At 36.7% G+C, this 20,892-nt stretch overlaps 3 protein-coding genes and 1 non-coding gene across 4 annotated transcripts; 1 reads left to right on the top strand and 3 right to left on the bottom strand.

The window, feature by feature from the left end:
- Nucleotides 1–688: 688 nt before the first annotated feature.
- Nucleotides 689–760, top strand: TRNAE-UUC (transfer RNA glutamic acid (anticodon UUC)). Its single transcript has one exon. It is a non-coding gene; the product is annotated as a tRNA-Glu (tRNA).
- Nucleotides 761–1,281: 521 nt separating this feature from the next.
- LOC107769373 (F-actin-capping protein subunit alpha) lies at nucleotides 1,282–8,635 on the bottom strand. Its single transcript, XM_016588585.2, has 10 exons — nucleotides 8,374–8,635; nucleotides 8,095–8,210; nucleotides 7,351–7,440; nucleotides 5,627–5,691; nucleotides 4,570–4,731; nucleotides 3,605–3,683; nucleotides 3,041–3,118; nucleotides 2,093–2,167; nucleotides 1,914–1,949; nucleotides 1,282–1,730 (listed from the first exon to the last, which is right to left on the bottom strand). The coding sequence occupies exons 1-10, from the start codon at nucleotides 8,495–8,497 to the stop codon at nucleotides 1,623–1,625; spliced, it is 933 nt and encodes a 310-aa protein (XP_016444071.2). The 5' UTR covers nucleotides 8,498–8,635; the 3' UTR covers nucleotides 1,282–1,622.
- A 769-nt stretch (nucleotides 8,636–9,404) lies between these two features.
- LOC107803757 (uncharacterized) lies at nucleotides 9,405–12,903 on the bottom strand. The gene is made up of 7 exons (XM_016627526.2): nucleotides 12,462–12,903; nucleotides 11,641–11,759; nucleotides 11,501–11,566; nucleotides 11,201–11,398; nucleotides 10,530–10,648; nucleotides 10,135–10,240; nucleotides 9,405–10,011 (listed from the first exon to the last, which is right to left on the bottom strand). Exons 1-7 carry the CDS (start codon nucleotides 12,688–12,690, stop codon nucleotides 9,433–9,435), a joined length of 1,416 nt encoding a protein of 471 aa, XP_016483012.2. The 5' UTR covers nucleotides 12,691–12,903; the 3' UTR covers nucleotides 9,405–9,432.
- Nucleotides 12,904–14,084: 1,181 nt separating this feature from the next.
- On the bottom strand, nucleotides 14,085–19,904 carry LOC107803759 (uncharacterized). Its single transcript, XM_016627527.2, has 8 exons — nucleotides 19,349–19,904; nucleotides 17,807–17,884; nucleotides 17,580–17,722; nucleotides 15,656–15,726; nucleotides 15,320–15,415; nucleotides 14,738–14,830; nucleotides 14,499–14,646; nucleotides 14,085–14,418 (listed from the first exon to the last, which is right to left on the bottom strand). Exons 1-7 carry the CDS (start codon nucleotides 19,808–19,810, stop codon nucleotides 14,564–14,566), a joined length of 1,026 nt encoding a protein of 341 aa, XP_016483013.2. The 5' UTR covers nucleotides 19,811–19,904; the 3' UTR covers nucleotides 14,085–14,418; nucleotides 14,499–14,563.
- Nucleotides 19,905–20,892: the final 988 nt, after the last annotated feature.

Genomic DNA, 20,892 nt, shown 5'->3' with positions numbered 1-20,892 from the left:
TCGGAAACAACCTCTCTACCCTAGGGTAGGGGTAAGGTCTGCGTACAAACTACCCTCCCCAGACCTCACTAGTGGAATTATACTGGGTTGTTGTTATTGTTTTCATGAACCTTTTGTCATGTCATATATGGATTCATGCTGAATATTGTAACCTCACACTACAAATTTACTTAAAAGATTGTGTTGTGTTGAACCACTTATTGATTTTGTTGAAGGCTTGTATTTTTAAAAAGTTCATTGTACTAGTTGTGCCGCTATGATGATTATCTTATAGATCAAATTATGAAAACCCCATTAATAAATATTGGAAGAAAATAACTACAACAATATTGTGAATGAACATAATGTAAAAAGCTTATTATATCTATATATATTCCAAGGGAAAAGGGGAAGAAGATAGTTAACTTATAAACAAGTAATGGTTGATTTTCATATTTTCAACCTACTTTCTCCAATCAATTACAAGATATAATGGAAGTGGAAGAATTTAGGATAATAAAAATTTAAAGCTCTGGCAATGGAGATTACAAGGGAATGTGTTATTAACAATTTATCACTGTTTAACTATCACTGTCTGAATAATCCTACGAAATATTTATATCATATCAATAAGTTAAAATCTGTAATTTTGTTGAAGAGCGGTATCTTCTTGCGACTTCTAGGTTTAAGTAGAACTAAGCATATAAAATCCGTTATCGTCCGGCGGTTAGGATATCTGGCTTTCACCCAGGAGACCCGGGTTTGATTCCCGGTAACGGAGCTTTCAACATTTTCGCTTTTCAAAGTTTCAGCCGGCCATCAACGAAAAGAGAAGTGAAAGCCAACAACCATCACGAACGAAAAGTATTTTATTATTGCAATCTCTAATCATTAGTGAACAATTTCGCGAATTTAAGGTTTCATTTGGTGTAAATTGATTGATACAAGTTGTTACTGTCGGTCACACTATTCACCCAATGTTTGATCATACAATTACAACGGATCATGCTATTAATATTCATGCAGATACTTTTTAACCGGTCAAAGGTTCATATGTACAGGGAAGTCGCATAATTAGGTTAGTCTTACCAGGAAACACAAATCTGTATACAACAACTGCTACAACGCCTCAATCTCAAACAAAGTTGGGGTTGGCGATGTGAACCCCACTTCTTTCTTTAAGCCCAACTCATATCATTATGCCAAGCACAAATCTGTATGATCCAACAAAATCTTAAAGGGACGGCTTAAATGAAATCAAAGTAAAGTTCGAACAATTTGATGGTTGGACTCGCCTCGACCTTTCAGACGCTTGAAAAAAGTACATTAACAAGAGTCATTCTTTACCGGCATGTTCACAGTCATTCCAAGGGAAGAAACCAAGAAGAAAGACTTCCAATTCATTACTTTACAGCTCTTCACAGCATACACAACTCTCTCAGGCCAATTGGCAAATGAACAACTAAGGAACAATTCCTACATTAACAACCATGGTAAAAAGGCAAAAAAGGAAGATCCCTCTCAAAGAAATACAATAGGGAGAAGACGACAAAGAGCCGGAGATGGCAATCTCAAGTAACCTCGCTTGTCATATCAATAATGGTGTATACATGTTCAGCTTGTATAGAAGGCATGGAATGTTTCTATTTTCCAATTCCAAGTTCTTTTTCAATGTCCCTTGTAAGGCTAAATTGCACAGTGTTGTGCCATGGGAACAATGTCCGAGTAACAGGAAGCTTCCTTCGCAAGTCCTGCAAAAGATAAAGATTTATTTATTTGCTTCCTTTTCATGGTGCAAGGTGGTGAGAGATGTTTCTCCCAGCTAAGACATAGTGAGAATACGTGACTGCTGTGAGACTGTAACGATAAGCTCTCATGTGTATTTTCATGTAAAATATTTGAACATGTTAGAGGTTTTGAAGTTAAAGGAGTACCTTGAAAGTGGTATCAGGCAATTTCAAGTAAGATGTCTGCCAGTAAAAGGGCTATCAGTAACTTCGGACAAAATAACAGCAACGGAGACTTAATAGAAAAGCGGTAGAAGAGTGGGGACGGGGAGTGTTAGATGATGTGATGGAAAGGGGTGGGGGTGATGTAGGAACAACGTAACAACCTGAAGAGAAGCCAGATACTCAGTCTCATGGTGGCGAATAATGTTAACCAAGGAAATCGCAGAATCATCTGGGGACTAAGAAAGACACCACAAAATCAGAATAATTCAAACTTAAATTGTTGTAAAATGTAAACCGAAATCACAAGATAGTAATCAAGGTTTTATTTCTTCGCAATCCATATGATGTCTAATGAGATTGTTCAAGGAAGAAACTTTTGCTTTAGCTTGACCTTCAAATTTTACACTAGTTACACAAACGAACAGGAATTACAGAAACAGTTCTTACTTTTTATTCTTTCTGGCTCTTTGACCATGCTACTTTTTTTCTTTCCCTGTATGATTCCCCATCAGATTATTCAAGAAAAAAGGTTTTCTTTTTAGCTTAACCCTTTCCAACAACAGACAAGCAAAAGATAGGATTTCCAGAAACTGTTATGTCTCTGTCTTAACTCTTAACATGCTAATCATGGTAAATGAAAGAAAAATTGTGAAAAGAAATCATAGACGGAGTCTGTTGTACTGCTAAGATGGATAGTAATGCTTATAATTTTGCTCTAGAAATGGTAATCTGAAAGCAATAAATGCCAAAAGTTAACCGAATTACTTATTAGAAACTATTATCAGCATCCATGGTATCACAGTGCAGAAGGGAGGTGATAGCTGATCTGGAGACCGCCCTAACAATTCTATGAGAAAATTTATCATGATTTATTGCCAAAAGATTATTACTCTCACTGCATTCTCCGAGTACCTCACAAGGCATCAATGTAAAGTCTCTACACGCTGTTCAGCTGTGTTAACACTTAACACTGGTTCAGAAACAAACAAAAGAAATGGCGCAACCTACAGCAGAGAGCAGCTTCTGTATCCTTATGAGTTATGACCAGTAAAAAGATACTGACGACAATAAAGAAAAGAGAAGTTCATGGATAAGCAATAGTCACTTACCTGAATTAATGTTGTGTCCTTACATTCATGTTGTGCATCTAACTGCACATTTCCCTCTTCAAAGTAGTGGGCGCCAACCTGAATTGAGAGCAGGGAAAGGATATACAAGTTTGAATACTGAAGCTTTTGATACAACAAAAAAGCAAGAAACACCCCTAAACTAGCAACAGCCGGGGTCGGCACAATCCAACAATAACTAAACATCAATCTTTAAGATTTTAACTTTTTTTATGACAATTGTTGGATGGTGTTCAGGCCAACTTGTACGCACCTCAGACTATTCCACCAGGTACCTGTTACCTCCCACTAGCACAGGTACCGGGTAACTCTGCCCACCAAGACTTAGGCTGATGGGAAGAAATCACCTAGTGTTTTTCTGCCTCCGCTGGGAGCTGAACCTGAGATCTCAGGATCTTCTCCTACTTCATTGACTACTAGGCCGCATAGAAAAATAAATCAGTACTGATGTCTAACTTCATGCGTAAAAATCGGTGAAAAGCCAAAAACAAAGATGAGGAAACCAAAGGCAAACACTATATTCTCATATTATTAATGAAAGCATACCTGCATCTTGCCTCTCACTTCTACAGATTGAATTTCATCCTTAAATTCAATATTCCATATTGATCGCCAGCTTCCATTGCTACAGAAGATGCAGTATGTCGGCTCAAGTGAGTTAGACGTGCTATAACAAGATATCATTGACTCAAGTGACAAGTGTGCTATGGAGACGACATGAAGAATAGGCAACAGACATCCCCCATTCTTTGGTTATAGCAACTTTTGTAAACCAACCTAGAATATATTGACACTTTTGTAATTGAGAAGTGAATGAAGCGGATATCTTAAGAGCACCCATAGATTTAACATGTAAATGGCATGTGTTCTAGCAAATTCAACACATTGAGACATAGTAATCACTGGGAGTTAACAAGAAATGAAAACTCTGCTTCTATCCAGAGAGACTACAACCAAAAGAGGACAAGACGTCTTAGAAGAAAAGCCTATGGTCATTGCAACTTCATAATGAGAAGGATTGGGAACTTTATTTTACAAATTTTAACTGAAAAGGCAAGCTTTACTGACGGCAGATCTTTAGCGAAGACACATAATGAGGGCACATTGGTGGGTTAAGACAAAGTTAGCAACGAAGAAAGCAGGCCTTAATATATTTCTCACCTTGGCATCAGAGACATCACCTTATAGGTTTTCCTGGTAGACCCTATTTAAAATTGCCCAATCATTACTAACATGCATCACACATTTTATTCTGCCTTTTAACAAATACTCATGTTGCAAAGGACTCACACCTTCAGACCACATAACAGCATATCCTTTGGTCCATCTTTGAGGATTGGACACATACAGAAACAGGAATACATGATCTCAGACGGGTTACAAATTACTCTCGAAAATGCACTACGTCCTGATGTGAGGGTCACAAATTTACAAGTATCGTAGAAATGATCAAAATCAAAGAGAGGGTTGCACATATAATTCAGAGTTAGAGTTTTGATAATCTAACACACCAGAAATTCTGAGGACTATGCCTAGCAGCTGAAATCACCACAACGAGTTCAAAGTCAGATCCTGGCTCTTCCACATCCTTTCCTTTGGTACAGTAAACTGAACAGATTCCTTTTGGATACGCTTCACTCACATACTTCATAATTTCTGCATCCATGGCAGACCTACACAAGAAATATCATGACTAGGAGAATTTGGCAAGCAATGGTAATAACAAATCCATTGATCAGAAACAAAGCCCCTAATGAAGAAGAACAACAGACCATGTTAAGAAGGGACCTATTCACATAAAACAAAGACATGATTAACATAATCTGCATGTTAAGCATTAGGAATTATTGAAGAATTTATTGCTCCCTCAGAATCTCATCTTTTTATACTCTTAAAGTCTCCCAACAATACCAAATTTAGGTGTCATACTGCCATCTTAGTGTCTGACATTGATGCCATTATCCATTACTTTGGAGATACTTGTTCCTCACAGATAAAGTCGAGCGGAAAGGTAAACCAATGTATTATGAGTCTGATTCTTACTTGAATAAACATGCACGTGAATCATGATGTAGGATAAATTATTAACACTTGAAATGCAGATTACTAAGAATATTTCCAAAGAAAAGATGCAGAATGTAATGTTGAAGCTGAGAGAAGAAATTGTACTGATTGAGAGGAGCAGTAATTAAGGAGATATACAATTTATTTTTAGACTGTTTTCTGTAAGCACTGACCAAATCATGCAGCTTTTCTTCCAATTAAGCAGGAAAAGAACACTTCCACAAGAAATGCAAATGTCATAGCATATAAATTAGCTCTAGGTTAAACTACATTCACAACTACGTATTTGAGCGCCATCAAGAAAGTGAGGTTGCATTTGCAAGTCTTGTTGAGCATGGTTCAAAGATAAGCTCAATTGGGTGAAGTAATTGCACATTGTCATAACAACATAGAAAAAATTCAACATCTCAATGGTTATAAGCAGAATGTAGAGTGTAACTAAAAAGGGAAGCAAAACCACAGATGTTAAAACCGAGAAATGTATGTGCTACAACAGAAGCTTACCTATACTCTTCCACGAAAGCAGATGGAAGTTCTTCATCTCTTGCTGGCCTAACTTCTTTACAGGCCTAGCATACATACATAAGATGAACTTACAAGAGGATCACACAAAGTATTACTCGACACCAATAAACTAGGAAAAAAGAAAAGAAAAGGAAACACAAATGAACCTCATAACCCTTGAATAATGAGTAAACTCATGCACTTGTTATATCAACAGAGACTTAATTCACTTTACCAATCTATTTGCATTACTCCATCACATAAACAAGCATAGAAAAGAAATGCATGTTATGTGAAGTTCATAACTCTTGAGTAATGAGGATTAATATAGAACCATGGACAAGTTATATTAGAGGAGGCTTATTTCACTTAAAATTGGCATCACTCCATCACACTAACAAGAATAGAATGGAAATGCATGTTATGTGAAGTTCATAACTATTGAGTAACGACGATAATCATGGACTTGCTATATCACAGCACATTTTCAAGTTTACAATATCTTCATTCATCATAGCCACTTCCATCATATAAACCAATTTAACGGTTAACACAATTCATTCTGGTTCTTTTGTTCTTTGTCCTCATGCCTAAATGTGTTTAACAATTCAAGTTCCAATCAGCCAGAAGAGGTCTAAAAGAACTAAACTATAGAAAAACAATATGAGCATCTAAAACCAGATTATGTGGAGGTATTTTAAGCACAGCACAAAAACGAGTATACCAAAGCACTGTATGAAGCATCTCCTTCTTCTTTTCTCTCTTTGCCTTGTTCTTTTGACTTTTCTTTTCCTTTGTTTTAGAATAAGCACATTTTTGGATATCATCCTACCATTCCTCACAGTATCTAACTTCTACAAGGTTGTTTATGTCTGTCCATATTATTTTGCTTTGGTGAATTACCTTCTAAACTAAATACTTATCCTTTACGAACCTAGCATTCATACCCCCCCCCCCCCCCCCCCCCCCCCCCCACACACACACACAAAAAAAAAAAAAAGAAGAAGAAGAAGAAGAAATAACCTTTTCTTTGTCACTTAAGCTGATCATTTATTAAGTTATATCTTCTCAGCTAATAGGAATACTGAGGGTGGACCTTGTACAGTTAGAAAAAAGAAAAGATAATAGATGTCATAAAAGGATTCCCTTCATTAGAAACTTATATATCATGTTGCTTTTGAGGACATTAAAAGACTCAGCGAAAATGGTAAATGTCGTCTTCCTTTACAGTGACTTCTTCCTTTCCTCTTCATTTGAGGATAAATTGCAGCACCATTCTTGGTGCTTTTGTGTTTTAGGCAAAAAACAAGGGGCAGCAATAAGCTTCTATCTTGGTTGGGGGAGTTAGCTTCTTTAAACCCACATGTGAGTTAACCTGCATAAATCAACTAGAAAAGCAAAATTGAAAGTCTTGTCCACCCACCCCAAAACCCCAGTGTGGCTTTATTTCTGCTTCTGCAATAAGAAGAAAGTCAAACGCTAGATTGTGAGTGTAGATCTTAGTAAATAGTTTCGATTGTTTTGCACTTGCAAGGTAGCTAGTGGGTGGCACATGGGAGTTGTTGTATATCTGTTATTGGTATAGGCAATTGGCACGTCCTTGGTGGCTCATCCAATGAAAATTTATAATCTTATTAAAGATGAATGTCAAAATACCAGATAGTAAAAAATCCAACTAAATCCAACAATTACGTTTAGCATTATATACTAACTGAACAACATACTTGCTTGACATGGTTGACTATGGCAACCTGGGCAGTGCGAGGATCAAGATACTCATCCTTATCAACCTCACCAAAAGACGTAACCAATACCTGCAAATGTCACTACTTTCAACTTTACATAGCAAGATAATAAAAATATCTTCCAACTGGTCATTACTACATCCATGAAGCATTTTACTTTCTTTTTTAGAAGAGCGGAACAAAATCTTAGACTTAATAAAGAACAGTTCTTTGGAAAATGTTTTTTCTTCTTTTGATTATTGAAAAGTGGTGGAAATTCCCTCTATACAAGTGGTATACAAATGTAGAGAAACTATAAACAAACATGCTGCTCAACAAACAACACCCCATTCTTTTGTATATAGCATTGCCGAGTACCATGAAATATATCTCTATCCTAAAAGCCTTATTTGGAGCATTACTAGAGTAATCTTATTTCTTTAATGGACAATAAGACAAATGATTTTCTCATGCATAACTTTTATTGTTCCCTTCAGTCTTTCAATTTTCTAACCTTCAACTAAGGAAAACTACAACACAGTACAATAAGTATTGCTTACAAAATATTTCATTTTTAAACCTTCAACAACTTAGCTAAACTTCATTCACAAATCTTCAACCACTGAAAACCATCAAAAGCTAAAATTATCAAATTGAAGGACACGATTAGCCTAAATTACATTTTCAAAGATCGAACAAACTGCAAAGTAAAAGAAAGCAAGAGAGAGAGAGAGAGAGACTTACATCGCCACTTCTGTTAGGCAATTCGAGACAAATCAAGTGAGATTTGTTGTAAGAAGGGAATGCCTCCTCAGCCGCTTTCCTATATACATTCTCGTCTTTCAAAATAGCTTTAACATCTGTAAATCAAACCGAATAAAACTCAAAACTAAAAAAATAAAATAAAAAAAACAATAAACCGCCGATCGCAAACGAAGACCAATGCGGTTACAATTTCAATCACGAAAAAACCTTCAAAACTAAAAAACCACAAACAAAAGAGAAGAAAAAGAAGAAAATGACCTTTGGCGACGTACTGAATTTCGCCGGCGGGGGAGTTAAGAAGGAACCATTTGGCAATCTCAATTTTCTGTTCATCGGTGAGTTCAGTTTCTGATTCCAGAGAATCTTCCTCTTCTTCTAACATTTCTGCAATCTTATTACTAATAGATATTCTTCCCCATTGAATTCAATGAAGATACCATTAACCCCACCAGAGTCGCTCTCTTTTCTTTTGTAATGTAAATTCAAGTGGAGTTACCAGTTTTCTTATTTTCCATATTTGTCCCTGCTGCTACCCTGGATATAAATCTGTAAAGGGAAAGCTGAGGTGATTGTGGGGTCTCATTTGATTTTGATTGTTCAGAGGACCGTCAGATGGATGTTTTGTTGCTCTTTCAGGTAACTTTAACCGTTGGATTATTCCTCCTTTTTTCTTTCAGAAATATTTTCCGTTGCAGCTTATGAGATGACATCCAAGATAAATAAAGTATTATTCACCATATTCAAATACTACTCTTTTTCTAATACATAGTAAGATAATTTCAGATTTTTTTATCAAAATTTCTCAAACAAATAATAGTCCTTGTAGTAGAGTTAGCTTAATTTTCCAATTTAATGTAACATTTTGATCCGTTGAATTTACATTATTTTGACCTAGGGTGGCTTCAACCAGTAGGAAGCATTACGGTACTAAATAGTGACAGGTGACCACACTCCGTAGGACCCCAAAGTTGCAGAAACTCGAAACGATAACGTCCAAACTTGAACAAGAAGGCCAAATGAGGAGAATAATCGAGGCCTACCTTGACACAACAGATCATGCAAACCTTCATCAGAAAGGGATGAATTTGCAGAGGGACCATAAACCATATCACATTACCCCATGTTGATCAAAATATCATTTTTAGCAAAATCATGTGACAAGACATTTTAATTTAATACAGTATTAATAAGTTTATTACTCGAGTATAATTTAGCGAGTTATAATAGTCAATAGTGTATAAAAAAACTGTATGCGGCACAGACCAATATACAAAAATTAAACTCTCTAGTTAGACCAAAACCAGTTAAACTCTTCATTTAAAGTAAAATCTCCCGGTTACAAACCTGACTCTCATACATCGGCATCCAAAAGTTGTTCCAAGCCTCCAGTGGGCCAATTTCTTCTGTGTTCCCAAAATTTTCTTTTACCCTACTATTAACTAAACATCTAGCAGAAAATAGCATTAATTCGGTTGAGTCCATGTAACCTCTCATTCTCGACACAATTCCATTTTCCCTAGCGAAGCCCAACCTAAAGTACCTATCCTGACTATTCTCCTCCACCTGCTTATCAACTAATGTCTGCTCACTACTAGGTTCTTGCCTTGGAGGAGAGACATGATCCTCCTCGGTGCTCAAGTAATTGTCCATGCCGAGAGCTTCCCAGTCAATCTGCTGCACAATCCCAGCAGCTCGTTCACCAACACGGTCATGGTAGTATTGTGATTGTAGTGCTTCCTGGACAGCAAGTTTATCGACTTGGGCCTTAAGCATCTGTAGTCGATCACCAATTCTTGTCGACACAGCATCATATAATTTTCCTCTTGGCATATTATCCTTTTCTTCCGCAGCAAGCAAGTCATCAAACTCGATGGGATCACCAACCAGAACAGTCACCTGCAGTTTTTACAGCTCATGAAGAGTATACTAGGAAATTATAAATCATAATTACCGGGAGATGAAAATGTATCAAAGTAGAGAGCAATTACTATTCACCACCCACAAATAAAAAATACATACCGTCTTTCCAATCCTGGGAAGCTTGGCACCTACAGGCATGATGTCTTGCATTCCAGTATGCACAAATGGGACGACTATTGGCACCTTGTCGGCATCCAGAACCAATCTATTAAGGACAAAGAAAAACATGTTTAAAACATGAATGTAATTAAATAACCCGGGGGTGGTAGGGGGGTGGGGGTGGTTCTGCTTCATTCAATAGCAGGAAAACGAGGGGCTAATCAACAGAGAAAAAAAAACTGTCTAATTCTGGCCCCTGGTTTCTGTATAGTTCCATCAATACATTGTCTCTTGGTCTTTTTCTTCTCCAAATATAAAATTATTAAACCACTGAACTGGTATCCTTATTGACATATCATGAGATCCACAACTTATTAGTTAAAAAGAACGAGTACCTGCCGATGCCTCTCTTAATAGAACCCATAGTTTTGCCACCATCTCGAGAGCGACTACCTTCTGGGAATATGTGTACCCATCCACCACGGTTCAATTTTGAAATAGCCATGTCCATCCCCTGTGGTACATGCAGGAATAAACTGAACAATTAGCTGTAACTAGTGGTGGCAAAATGGTTAAAAGGAAACAGTTATACACCCATATTATCCATTACAAAATGGGTTGGATAATGAACTTTTTAAAAACGGGTCCAATATGGATAAGAACCATATTATCCGCATAGAAAATGAGTAACCAATAGATAACTAATAGGTTTAACTTTTACATTTGTAAAACCTCAAGTTGGGGATTCCTCAAGTTTAGGAGACTAAAAATTTTTCCAAAAGTGATCATATTCAAGAAGCCATGGATAATATGGATTAACCCGTTTTTTATCCGTATTAAATATGGGTCGGGTCGGATAATTTGTCCGTTTTTGCAATACCCGCTTGACCCGTCCATATCTGATCCAACCCGCCCGTTTGCCACCCCTAGTTGTAACCTCCACAGTCTCTTTTACCATTTCCAAGAAAACGTCTCAGACTGGAGAAGCGAGAAATATATACTGATGTATAAACAATTAGAATATTAGATCAACTTAAACTCAACTGCATTTCAGCAAAGAAAATACCTTCTGATATATACCGTCACCACGGGAAACTGGAAGAACTTTGACATGTTTGAAGAAGGCAGACGTTGCTGGATTACGGAAACACCGATCAGTTGCACAAAGCGTCCATCTCAAATTTTGTGCATCCAACATAACACTGGGGGGAAGCAATGCAGCAATAACCAGTGGGTCATCCATAGCAGCAACATGATTGCTCACCTGAGTTCATTTAAACAGTAATATATCAAAAGGCATAACCAAGGGGTGCGAGGCTTAAAGCAAGGAACTAGAAGTAACTCAGGTCTCAGGAACATCACTTACTGTAATAAGAGGTTTATTCTCCGCTCGGTTGACCAGCACCTGATGTAATTTTTCTGCACCGTATATCTGCAAAAGTCATCGAGTTATTTCTCCCAATTAGGCAACAGCTGAAATAGTAACTCACTAAATCTTTAGCTTACCTGAACACGATTGAGACCATGCATAAACACATGACAAACATTTCCAAGCACAGGTACAGCCACAGCTTGAAGCATGCGAGTCAGAACTGAATCTGCTTCTGGATCAATATCCTTGCTAACTGCAGTCATAGTGATTCAGAATTATAACTACTGCGTGAGCTCGAATCCCCATAGGGTAGCAAATACAAGTGAGGGATAGTTTAGTGGAAAGAACCTTCCAACTCATGAAGGACATTGATGTTAAAATTGAAAGGCAAGGTTTAACATATCAAAAGAATCCCAAAAAAGTTGGATAAAATGCCCAAAATTCATCAAAGGTAGATAAATATTGGTACCAGGAGTAATTCTAGCAACTAATTTCAGTCGAGATAATTAACTTTCAAATCACTTCTTTTAACATATGAAGAAACCTGTTTGCTGTGTCAAGGAGGTAAACTCTAGCTCTCAGATTGGAAGTATAAGGGCAGAAAGCAGCTAAGGTAGCTGCTATTTAGCTTAGTAGATTTTCCCAATTTCTCCTAGCAAATACCATGAGCTCATTAAATGTTAATTGATGGCATTGGTTACGTAAAGCATAATTTATTGCTTTAACAGGTTTTATACAGTTGAAGTTCAGTCACATTCCGTAATTTTTCAATTGTAAAACTAAAAACATTGTCAAAGTCCTTTTATATTTAGTCGAACTATTTTGCAAATCCTAGATATGAATAATCGGCATATAGATTTTCCACGTAGCATAACTGAACGAACAGGAAGATGGATCAAATTAGATGCGGTTGTGTCACATTACGTTTTACAAATTCGTATAATATTGAACTGACCTGTTTTACGATAGAAAGTGGAAGAAGAAGGGAGAGCATCTCTACGGAAATCGCTAAAGCGCTGGACCCATCGTTCGACGGTAGATGAGAAGTAGCCGTCAGAGATCAAAGGACGGCGACGGTGATGATCGACGGCGACCCTAAGGCGGTCTCTTAGACGAAGCTGCAGGGACTGTGCCCTATCTTTCCACAGATCCGCTCCTGTTTCAATCCACCTCCCTGATACCATTTTCAATATTCACCTCTTATTATTATATGTATATATGTATGTGTTATTATATGAGTATTTTGGGTGGGTGGAGCAGTGAGGTTGATCCAAGCTTTATGCAGAGGGAGTAGAGAAGCGTGAGAGTAGCCTGATCGAAAAGAAAGGGTTTCGACTAGTAGGTTTGTTTTTCTTTTACCTTAAGAAGATGCGCAGGGTTGGTAGTGCGCACATCTTGCCCAAACGGATAATATTAGGAGTTCTTCCTTAAATATCTTTTGTGGGTCCATAAAGTCTACGTGGCAGATACCTTCTAGCTCGACAGGGCTTGACTTGTCGAGAGCGCCAGCCGTTTTTATTCTACGCCTAAAATTCTTACGTATTAGGGAAGTTCTATTTATTATTTTCTTTGTTAACATTATACTGCTGCTCCCTCCGCCTCAAATTATCTATTGTGATTTTTAAAAATAATTATCTCAAATTATTTATCATTTTAGAAGTTTAAGACAAAATAAAGCCTATTTGAATTGGCTTATATTAAGTACTTTTAAGCCAAAATAGCTTTTATGCCATTTTATAGTGTTTGGATAAAGTAAAAAAATATTTTTAAACACTTGCTTTTAAGCTAAAATGACAAAAATAAGTCAAAAGTTAGAATTCCTAACTTATGGCTTTTGGCTTAAAAGTCACTTATAACAACCCATCCAAACGGACTCTTAATTATATTTTTTTCTATTTTACCCTTGTTATTTTTGAAAATAGAAATAACACATATATAAATAGAAGAAATATTTAATAAAGAGACTGTATCTTAAGATATAAATAAGGGTAAAATAATCTAATACCCCTTTTAATTAATATTCTCTTAAGGGGCGTATAAAAGAGAAACACGATTGGTAATTCGAGACAGAGGAATATTAGTTATTATCGAAGGGTTTAGGCTTAACGATCTTGCTTAGAAATTGAAGAAAATCTTTCTTTAAGCAGAATAAAGTACATCTTTTCTTCTTGATTTCTCTATGTTATTTTTCTTATTATTTTTGTCCAACTGCTTTTCTTCCATGCCAGTATCCCTCCCAATTCTCATCTTATCCATGCAACAAATTCTAGTCTTGTAAAAAGAATTACAACGAAGTCAAGGAAAGCCATGAGCGCTTATAAAACACATGCATCATATTCAATCAGCTATATCGCCTCTACGATACAACTTGTAAGAAAAAAAAATAGATAGGTTTTGGTTTTGTATATCAGAGGGGAGATGCCTATTGGCTATTTCTAGATGGGAGATACCTACAGGATTGTTTTTTCTTTTTTCCTCAAGAAAAATGTTTTCGGCTTCAAGACTTGCGATTTCTAGAACAGATGTTAAACAGAAAAATAAATAAATGGGACTTCCACCACAACCTACAGACAAATCTGAAGCCTAATAATGGAACACTACAACTAAGGCTTTACAAGTTACAACCACAGGCATAAAATCAGTTCACAATAGCCAAGAAAAAAAATACTTCTAAGAGACAACGTAAAGTGTAAGCCCTTTAGAAGGATGACGTTTTCTAGTTTATTCAATCATCGTTTCGTTGTCCAAGCTTTGACAGTAATCAAGAAAGGATAATCTGCCATAAACAGTGGTCAATCACAAGCTAAATGACTCAAGACTTTCAGTTCCAACAGTAAAATCTTCGTCCGACACAATCCTTTTCCAAGCAACCCTCCACTTGAATGCGCTAGAATCAAATATTGATAGTAATGCTGCATAAATAGTAAACATTTCAGAAATGCATTTCGACTGAGGCAGGGAAATTCTATAAGATGACATTGATAAGCAATACCTATAAATAATATGGATCTCACTTCGTAACACTGAAAGCTGTGACACCTGAACCTTCAGAAGAGGTCAGCAAATGAAAATTTGGTATTTGGGTGTTTTACCTCCAACGTTTAGGTAGTTAACATCAAAGGCAACTTGCCCAAAATCATCTGTGGATGGCAAAAGATTGTATTATTGTTGCCAAAATTTTCATGACGAGGTTAATAGAATTTTTGATTCGGGGATAAATAAAATTCGAACCTTCATAGAGGGTCCTCGCAATGTGTACGTACTCAGGTATGAGGTCCCTGTATATGACTCCAGTTGGATGTGCATCTAAGACAACTAGGACTCCTGTCAACATGGTTTAACCATCAGAAGTCGCAGGAAACTTGTAACCTTTGTTATCTGTAAGAGAAAACTGTTCTTTTTTGGAAAAAATCAATCATATAAATAAATCATGTTCTACAACACTGCTATTTCAATCTAAATTTTCCCTTGGGGAAAATAACATTTGGATTTCAGATATGTGGATTTTATGCGGCTAATTCCTTCCATTTACACACTGTGAGAGAAAACTGTTTCCTTTCTCTTTCCAATTAAGTCTCATTGATAATCACTCTTTGCAGATCATCAGGATGTTAATTATTATCCTAATAGATCTGATCATTTTGTTTTTATTTAGAGAGAAAGTCAAATCAAAAGACGTGAAAGTACACTACACACCAGTGGGGAACTTTCCACTAGACGAGTAATCTGAGGACTTCTGCTTTCTCTCTTTTCAGGGGATGGAGTAGGAAAACACTCAATTATTTTATCATTTAGGCCATCAAAGAAACATACCTGGTGCTAACCATTCTTTTGTAGAGTTGCTAGCTAATGGAGCTAACCATAATATGTTCCGCAAATTCATCGAATCATCATAAGAGACATTAGATCCTGCGAACAATAAAAACCTAAATAGAATGAGAATAAAGAACATCATTGTTGTCTTTTTGAAAATCTCATTACGCAAAAACTTCGGAGGGTTAGAAACAATGATGGATCAAAAACTGCACATAGTAGAGAAAATGGCTATTGTACTATCTCTCTTGTACCTCTGATATTTAAGAGTGAGAGAAAATTCAATTCAGAACATTCAGTTGATCTCTGAGGAAGTGGTCAAAGATGCAGACTAACCTATTTGGCAGTAGCCCATGTTGTAAGGGAAGATTTCCTTATCATATGCTGGATACTCCTTAGCATGGAACCTGGAAAATTTTTGCAGTGTGAACATCATGAGCATCTCACACACACAAGAAAAGAAACCAGAAATAGAAACAAATAAAAAAGAAAAAAAACCTAGTTCGTATGGAAAAAGCAGCATTCAAGAAATTCCAGTCAACAAAACACAGAAGCAAAAAGAACAACTGAGTCCATGGGTATGAGTGGTTGGACGACGGTTAGAATTAAAATGAGTACGTATTAAAACATTTCCACTGATTTTGTGTTTCGGAGGAATTTAGATTCTCTTACTCCTTACTAAGCTAACAAACAAAGGTTCCCCATGTCATATTTAATTAAACATAGAGAATCGATAGATACTCTTAGGTTCAAGGATTCAAATACTTTCTCCTTCCCTTATGCCAAATAGGTTTCCTCGAAAACGGAGAAGAGCAATTAACTTACTGATAACTATATAAGCACATTCTTTTGCAGTGTAAATCATCAAAAATTACTCATTAATGATATAGTCTAGTGTATGAAGGTTCTCCATAGAGACAAAATTAGAGAAGCTGCTAAAAATAAGCGAAGCCCCTCAATCCCCTAAATTACTTAGTCCAACTCCTAAAGCAATCTGGAGAATGAATTGAAAATTCTACTTTTACAACTAAAAGCCTAACAGATTCCCATCTTACAATTTGGTTCTCAATTAAGTAGAAGTTATAATGATGCATGAATGAATACCACTCATGGCTCTTTTCCCTTTGTCTAAAACCTAGCGCACTTCTCCTGGTAGAATATCAGTGCACTCATATTGCTACCACAACAGCAAACCCCATAAAGCAACCCAAATCATAAACCAAGAAACCCCTCATTCATCACTTAGTCCTTCGTGGACATCAGAGATTACAGAGAGCAGCAAAAGCTCCATTTCCTTTGAAAGTATGCAAACGAAGATCAACTGCATAACATACTTTTTTTGAGAAAGGATCAACTGCATAACATACTTAAGTTAAACAAAGAAGAAATCCATTTAATATAGTGCCACATACTCTCTCAAGGATACTGATTAACAGACTTCACTTTAATAAAGAATTTTATCCATCTTATTAAACTATTAGCTTACTGAAAAACACAATGGCTAGATGATAGCCTTACCTAGAACTGCATTTACTCATTCCTACAACTGGAAAGGATAATTAATATGTTACAAATGATGTTTTATGTCAAGCATGCAAGTCAAATCAAATGACATGGAAGATCTACATTCGAACTATAGGCCATAGCAAAAGCAGTATAATACAGTTTCAAGTCTTGAACAGGTAGTCATTTCAAGTTGAATCAGATGTGACATGCCTTTTCTCCTTAGAATCATATTGCAAGTAACACAAGTTAAATATATTCAAGAAAAAACAACAATTGTGGTTGAATTTACAATATGACGCAACAACCACAGATACTCGATCATATTGCCTTTTTTATCTTGCTTTTAGCAGCTAGATTTGAATTCTACTAAATATGATGTTCATTATCTCCCTGCTGCTTATTAGATGGATTGATTGAAGAGTTCAGGGCTTCGGGCTATAGAGATGCAATCACGAATCAAGTTAGACGAGCATCCATCATATTCTTCAATAGGTTAATGGGTATCTTCTCCAGTTTTCTCTAATCCCAGTTCACTTCATTATTACCAGCTGAAGAAGAAAAAGAAATATTTAAAAGAAAGAACATCCTTCCATATATCCGATTAGCTAATCAATTAAGTGCAAAACAATTTTTATCTGCTAGGCCGTTTACAATTGAAGAGTACTTAGGTCCGCCTTTTGTGGAACACTCAAGCAACAGAAGCATCATTTGTCTCATGGTGTGCATGTGACAGTAAGGGTTCATGTCAACTTACAAAATCCCAAGCCTTCCAGACTCTCTGGCAAGAAAGACATGACCATGAAAGAAGTCAAATCGCGACAATGATGTATTTAGCCCTACACTGGGTCCCCGAGCAACAATCATTTCAAACAAAAACTCAAGGTATGAATTTATCTCCTACAAAACAACAATTAAATTCAACATCAAACAAAAACCAAGAAATCCTCATTTCAAGAGGATCTAGAAGTTTTTAATGCTGACCTCATTAATGAAAACTCTCCCATAAGGAGTTCTAGTAAGTTCACATCGGTCTTCCTTTGATCCTTCAATGTCTGGAACCTGCACATCAAATAGGAATGCACTTACTGTCAAAATAGCAGACTAAGACAAATGAAAGGGAGGAGTGCACTTTTATACATTGCTATAGAGACCATATTAGTACGGGATATATTAAAATTTTTAGATTGACATCACGAGCTGAATTTGTCTCTGTATTTGCCTCTGAAATTCGTTCATAGCACAAGTTAGGGTAACATATTTTGGGTACTGCATTTAATAATATTGTACAAAGAGTGCACCAATTACAATTCCAGCTATATACTAATATGTGAATGGTGGCCAACTCTAATTGTCAAGAAATTGCATGAGGCATAACAAAAGCCCAAAAATGTATGTTTATGGTTTACAAACTCTACTGATACAAGCCTAAGCTTTCATGACAAAAGAAGATAAAAGTTAGAACTATCAGTTTCTTTTTTTAAGTAAGGATTTGTTTTGCAATTGTTTGCTTAAGTATGATCGGTATTAAAATTGAGTTAGTGCTAACAGAACAGTGTTGCCTGAGGCAAATAATGCAACAACCTTAAAAGCTTTTCCTCCAAATCAGGTTCTGAAGATTTGCACTTTTCAGTTATTTGTAACTCCTATCAGTATGGGCTATTTTAAAAGCTTTTAGATTGTCACAAGCAAATAGTGTCTCTCTTTTCCCCTCTGACCTTTGTTCCTAACAAAAGTTATAGGCTTTGACTATTGCATTTTAATAATACTGTACAAAGAGTGCACAAATTACAATTCCAGCTATATTAATAAGTGAATGGTGATCGACTCTAATAACAGGGTCCCCACATACCTCTACTTTTGCCACCTTGAAGAAAGTCATAAACTCCTTGCACTCTTTCTGTAATCAAATCAATTCCCATTTCCCAAATTTGTTAGACTCTAGTTCCTTACCCGCTCTGCCCAGCCCTGCTAATATTTAAGAAACCCATAGTCTTCCCATGCTGTGCCCTTCCGCCCATTGCCATCCCTACATCTACTTTTGAATTTTTGCAGTTATCCATTGTTTTACCCGAATCAGGTTTTCTGAACATTCTCACTTCCAGTTATTTGCATCTTATTTTGAGCTTTATCCGTTGCACTAAGGAAATCTCCATAAAGAGGAACAATATCATGCACTGTATAAAAATAGCTGATATAATTGGCTTTTTCCCTTTGCGAGAAAACGAATAACAAATGCCCAATTATTTCAAAGACCTAGAAAAGAAATTATATAGCATCCTGACTGTAAACAAATTTACCAAATTCGGTACTTCGAATCTAATTACAGGTAACTCTCTATAGTGAGCTGTAAGCATGCTTAGTTAGTCAGAAAAGTATGGTAAGTAACACCGACTAACACGTGGTAACTAGCTAAGATACAACCATAACGTAAATAATGATTGATTAAACTGCTAATGTAGATAAGTTAAATCCATTACATAACAGATTGTCAACATGGAGACTGGAGAGACATGAAGAACTCACAGGGATGACCGTTGGATCAAGCGTCCAATGAATAGAACTAGGATCACCGCCAGAGTCAACGGCGAGGCGAGCCAGCTCCATCACCGGCGCCGGCGGCCACCAAATAAGCTCATTCTCTTCGCTTACACTCCTTCGATTACTCAACTTAGAACTCAACGAGCGTCTATTTGGAGCCTGAGAACTCGGAGAGAAAGGGACGAGGAATTTGAGGCAAGAGCGGAGTTGGCAGGCCTCTTGAGTGTTTACAGCTGAGGCTTGTTGAGGTGGGCCCAACAGAGCGAGCAAATCGGCAACTGAGGCCTTGGGTACGGCGGATTCCGGCGGCGAGGCAGAGGAACGGAGCTTGAGCTTGCGGAAGGAGTAAGGAGGAGTGAATGTAACAGTGGAAGTGGCAGTATATGAAGCGGCGAAAGAGAGGGAGAAGAAGAAGGCGAATTTGAAAGAGAACAGTGGCTGGCTCATCTTTCTCCTCCCACGAAAATTGGAGTCAACCCACAAAAATGGCTTTGAATGGGAACGCGTAAACTTATAAATTGCATTTGCTGAATTTATAAATCGCATTTGCTGAATTCAATGAATCCGGCTTATAAATCGATTCACAGATTGCGACTTATAAATTAAAATGGGACTTATAAATCGCATTTCGGAATGCGACTTACAAATCCAATACGCAATTCAAGCAACTTGCTGCATGTGTTTCCCTTTTTAAAAAAAAAATTAAATTGCTAATAGACATGCTTCATTTTTTTTCCATTCTAGATTCCCGTTTTAGACTTCTTTATTAGTTACACATAAATTTTCTTTTTAAAGTTTAATTTTTATTATATATTATTACTCAAAGTAATAATATAGAACAAGAAAAAACAAGCTAAGAGAGAAAGAGAGGAAGAGAGATTCTTATTTCTTCTTCAATTGTGTGTATTTTACTATCTATTACAAAACTTTTATATAGGCATGAAAAGTGAAGAAAAATATGTCATTGAATATGTCATTAAGCATTTGAGAAGATCATGGAGGAAGAGTAGGCATCCACCATAATTTGATTTTTCTTATAACACTACCCTTTGGATGTCCATAGATAATGTGTCTCGTTAAAACCTAACCCTATGGGAAAAAAATCAGAGTGAAGGAAAAAGAGTACACATGTTTTGAAATACGCCTTTTGGTTGCCTCGTTAAAAACTTTGTAAGAAAAACCCAATGGGACAAAACCTTGTAAGGGAAAAAGAGTACAACACGTATTAACTCCCCCTGATGAGAGCATCAATTCACATCTTTGAGCCTTCGCATCCCAATCTTGCACACTAGTTTCTTGAAGGTTGACATCGGTAGAGATTTGGTGAACAAATCAGCCATATTATCACTTGAACGGATCTGTTGTACATTTGATATCACCATTCTTTTGAAGATCATGAGTGAAAAATAACTTTGGTGAAATGTGTTTTGTCGACAAGAGGGGTTGCTCTGATGGTAAGCAACCTCCACTTCTAACCAAGAGGTTGTGAGTTCGAGTCACCTCAAGAGCAAGGTGGGGAGTTCTTAGAG

Source organism: Nicotiana tabacum, chromosome 19 (assembly GCF_000715075.1).
Source record: "Nicotiana tabacum cultivar K326 chromosome 19, ASM71507v2, whole genome shotgun sequence".
Taxonomy (NCBI): Eukaryota; Viridiplantae; Streptophyta; class Magnoliopsida; order Solanales; family Solanaceae; genus Nicotiana; species Nicotiana tabacum.
Note: the sequence above shows the minus strand (reverse complement) of the source record. Positions and strands in the feature narration are given on the sequence as shown.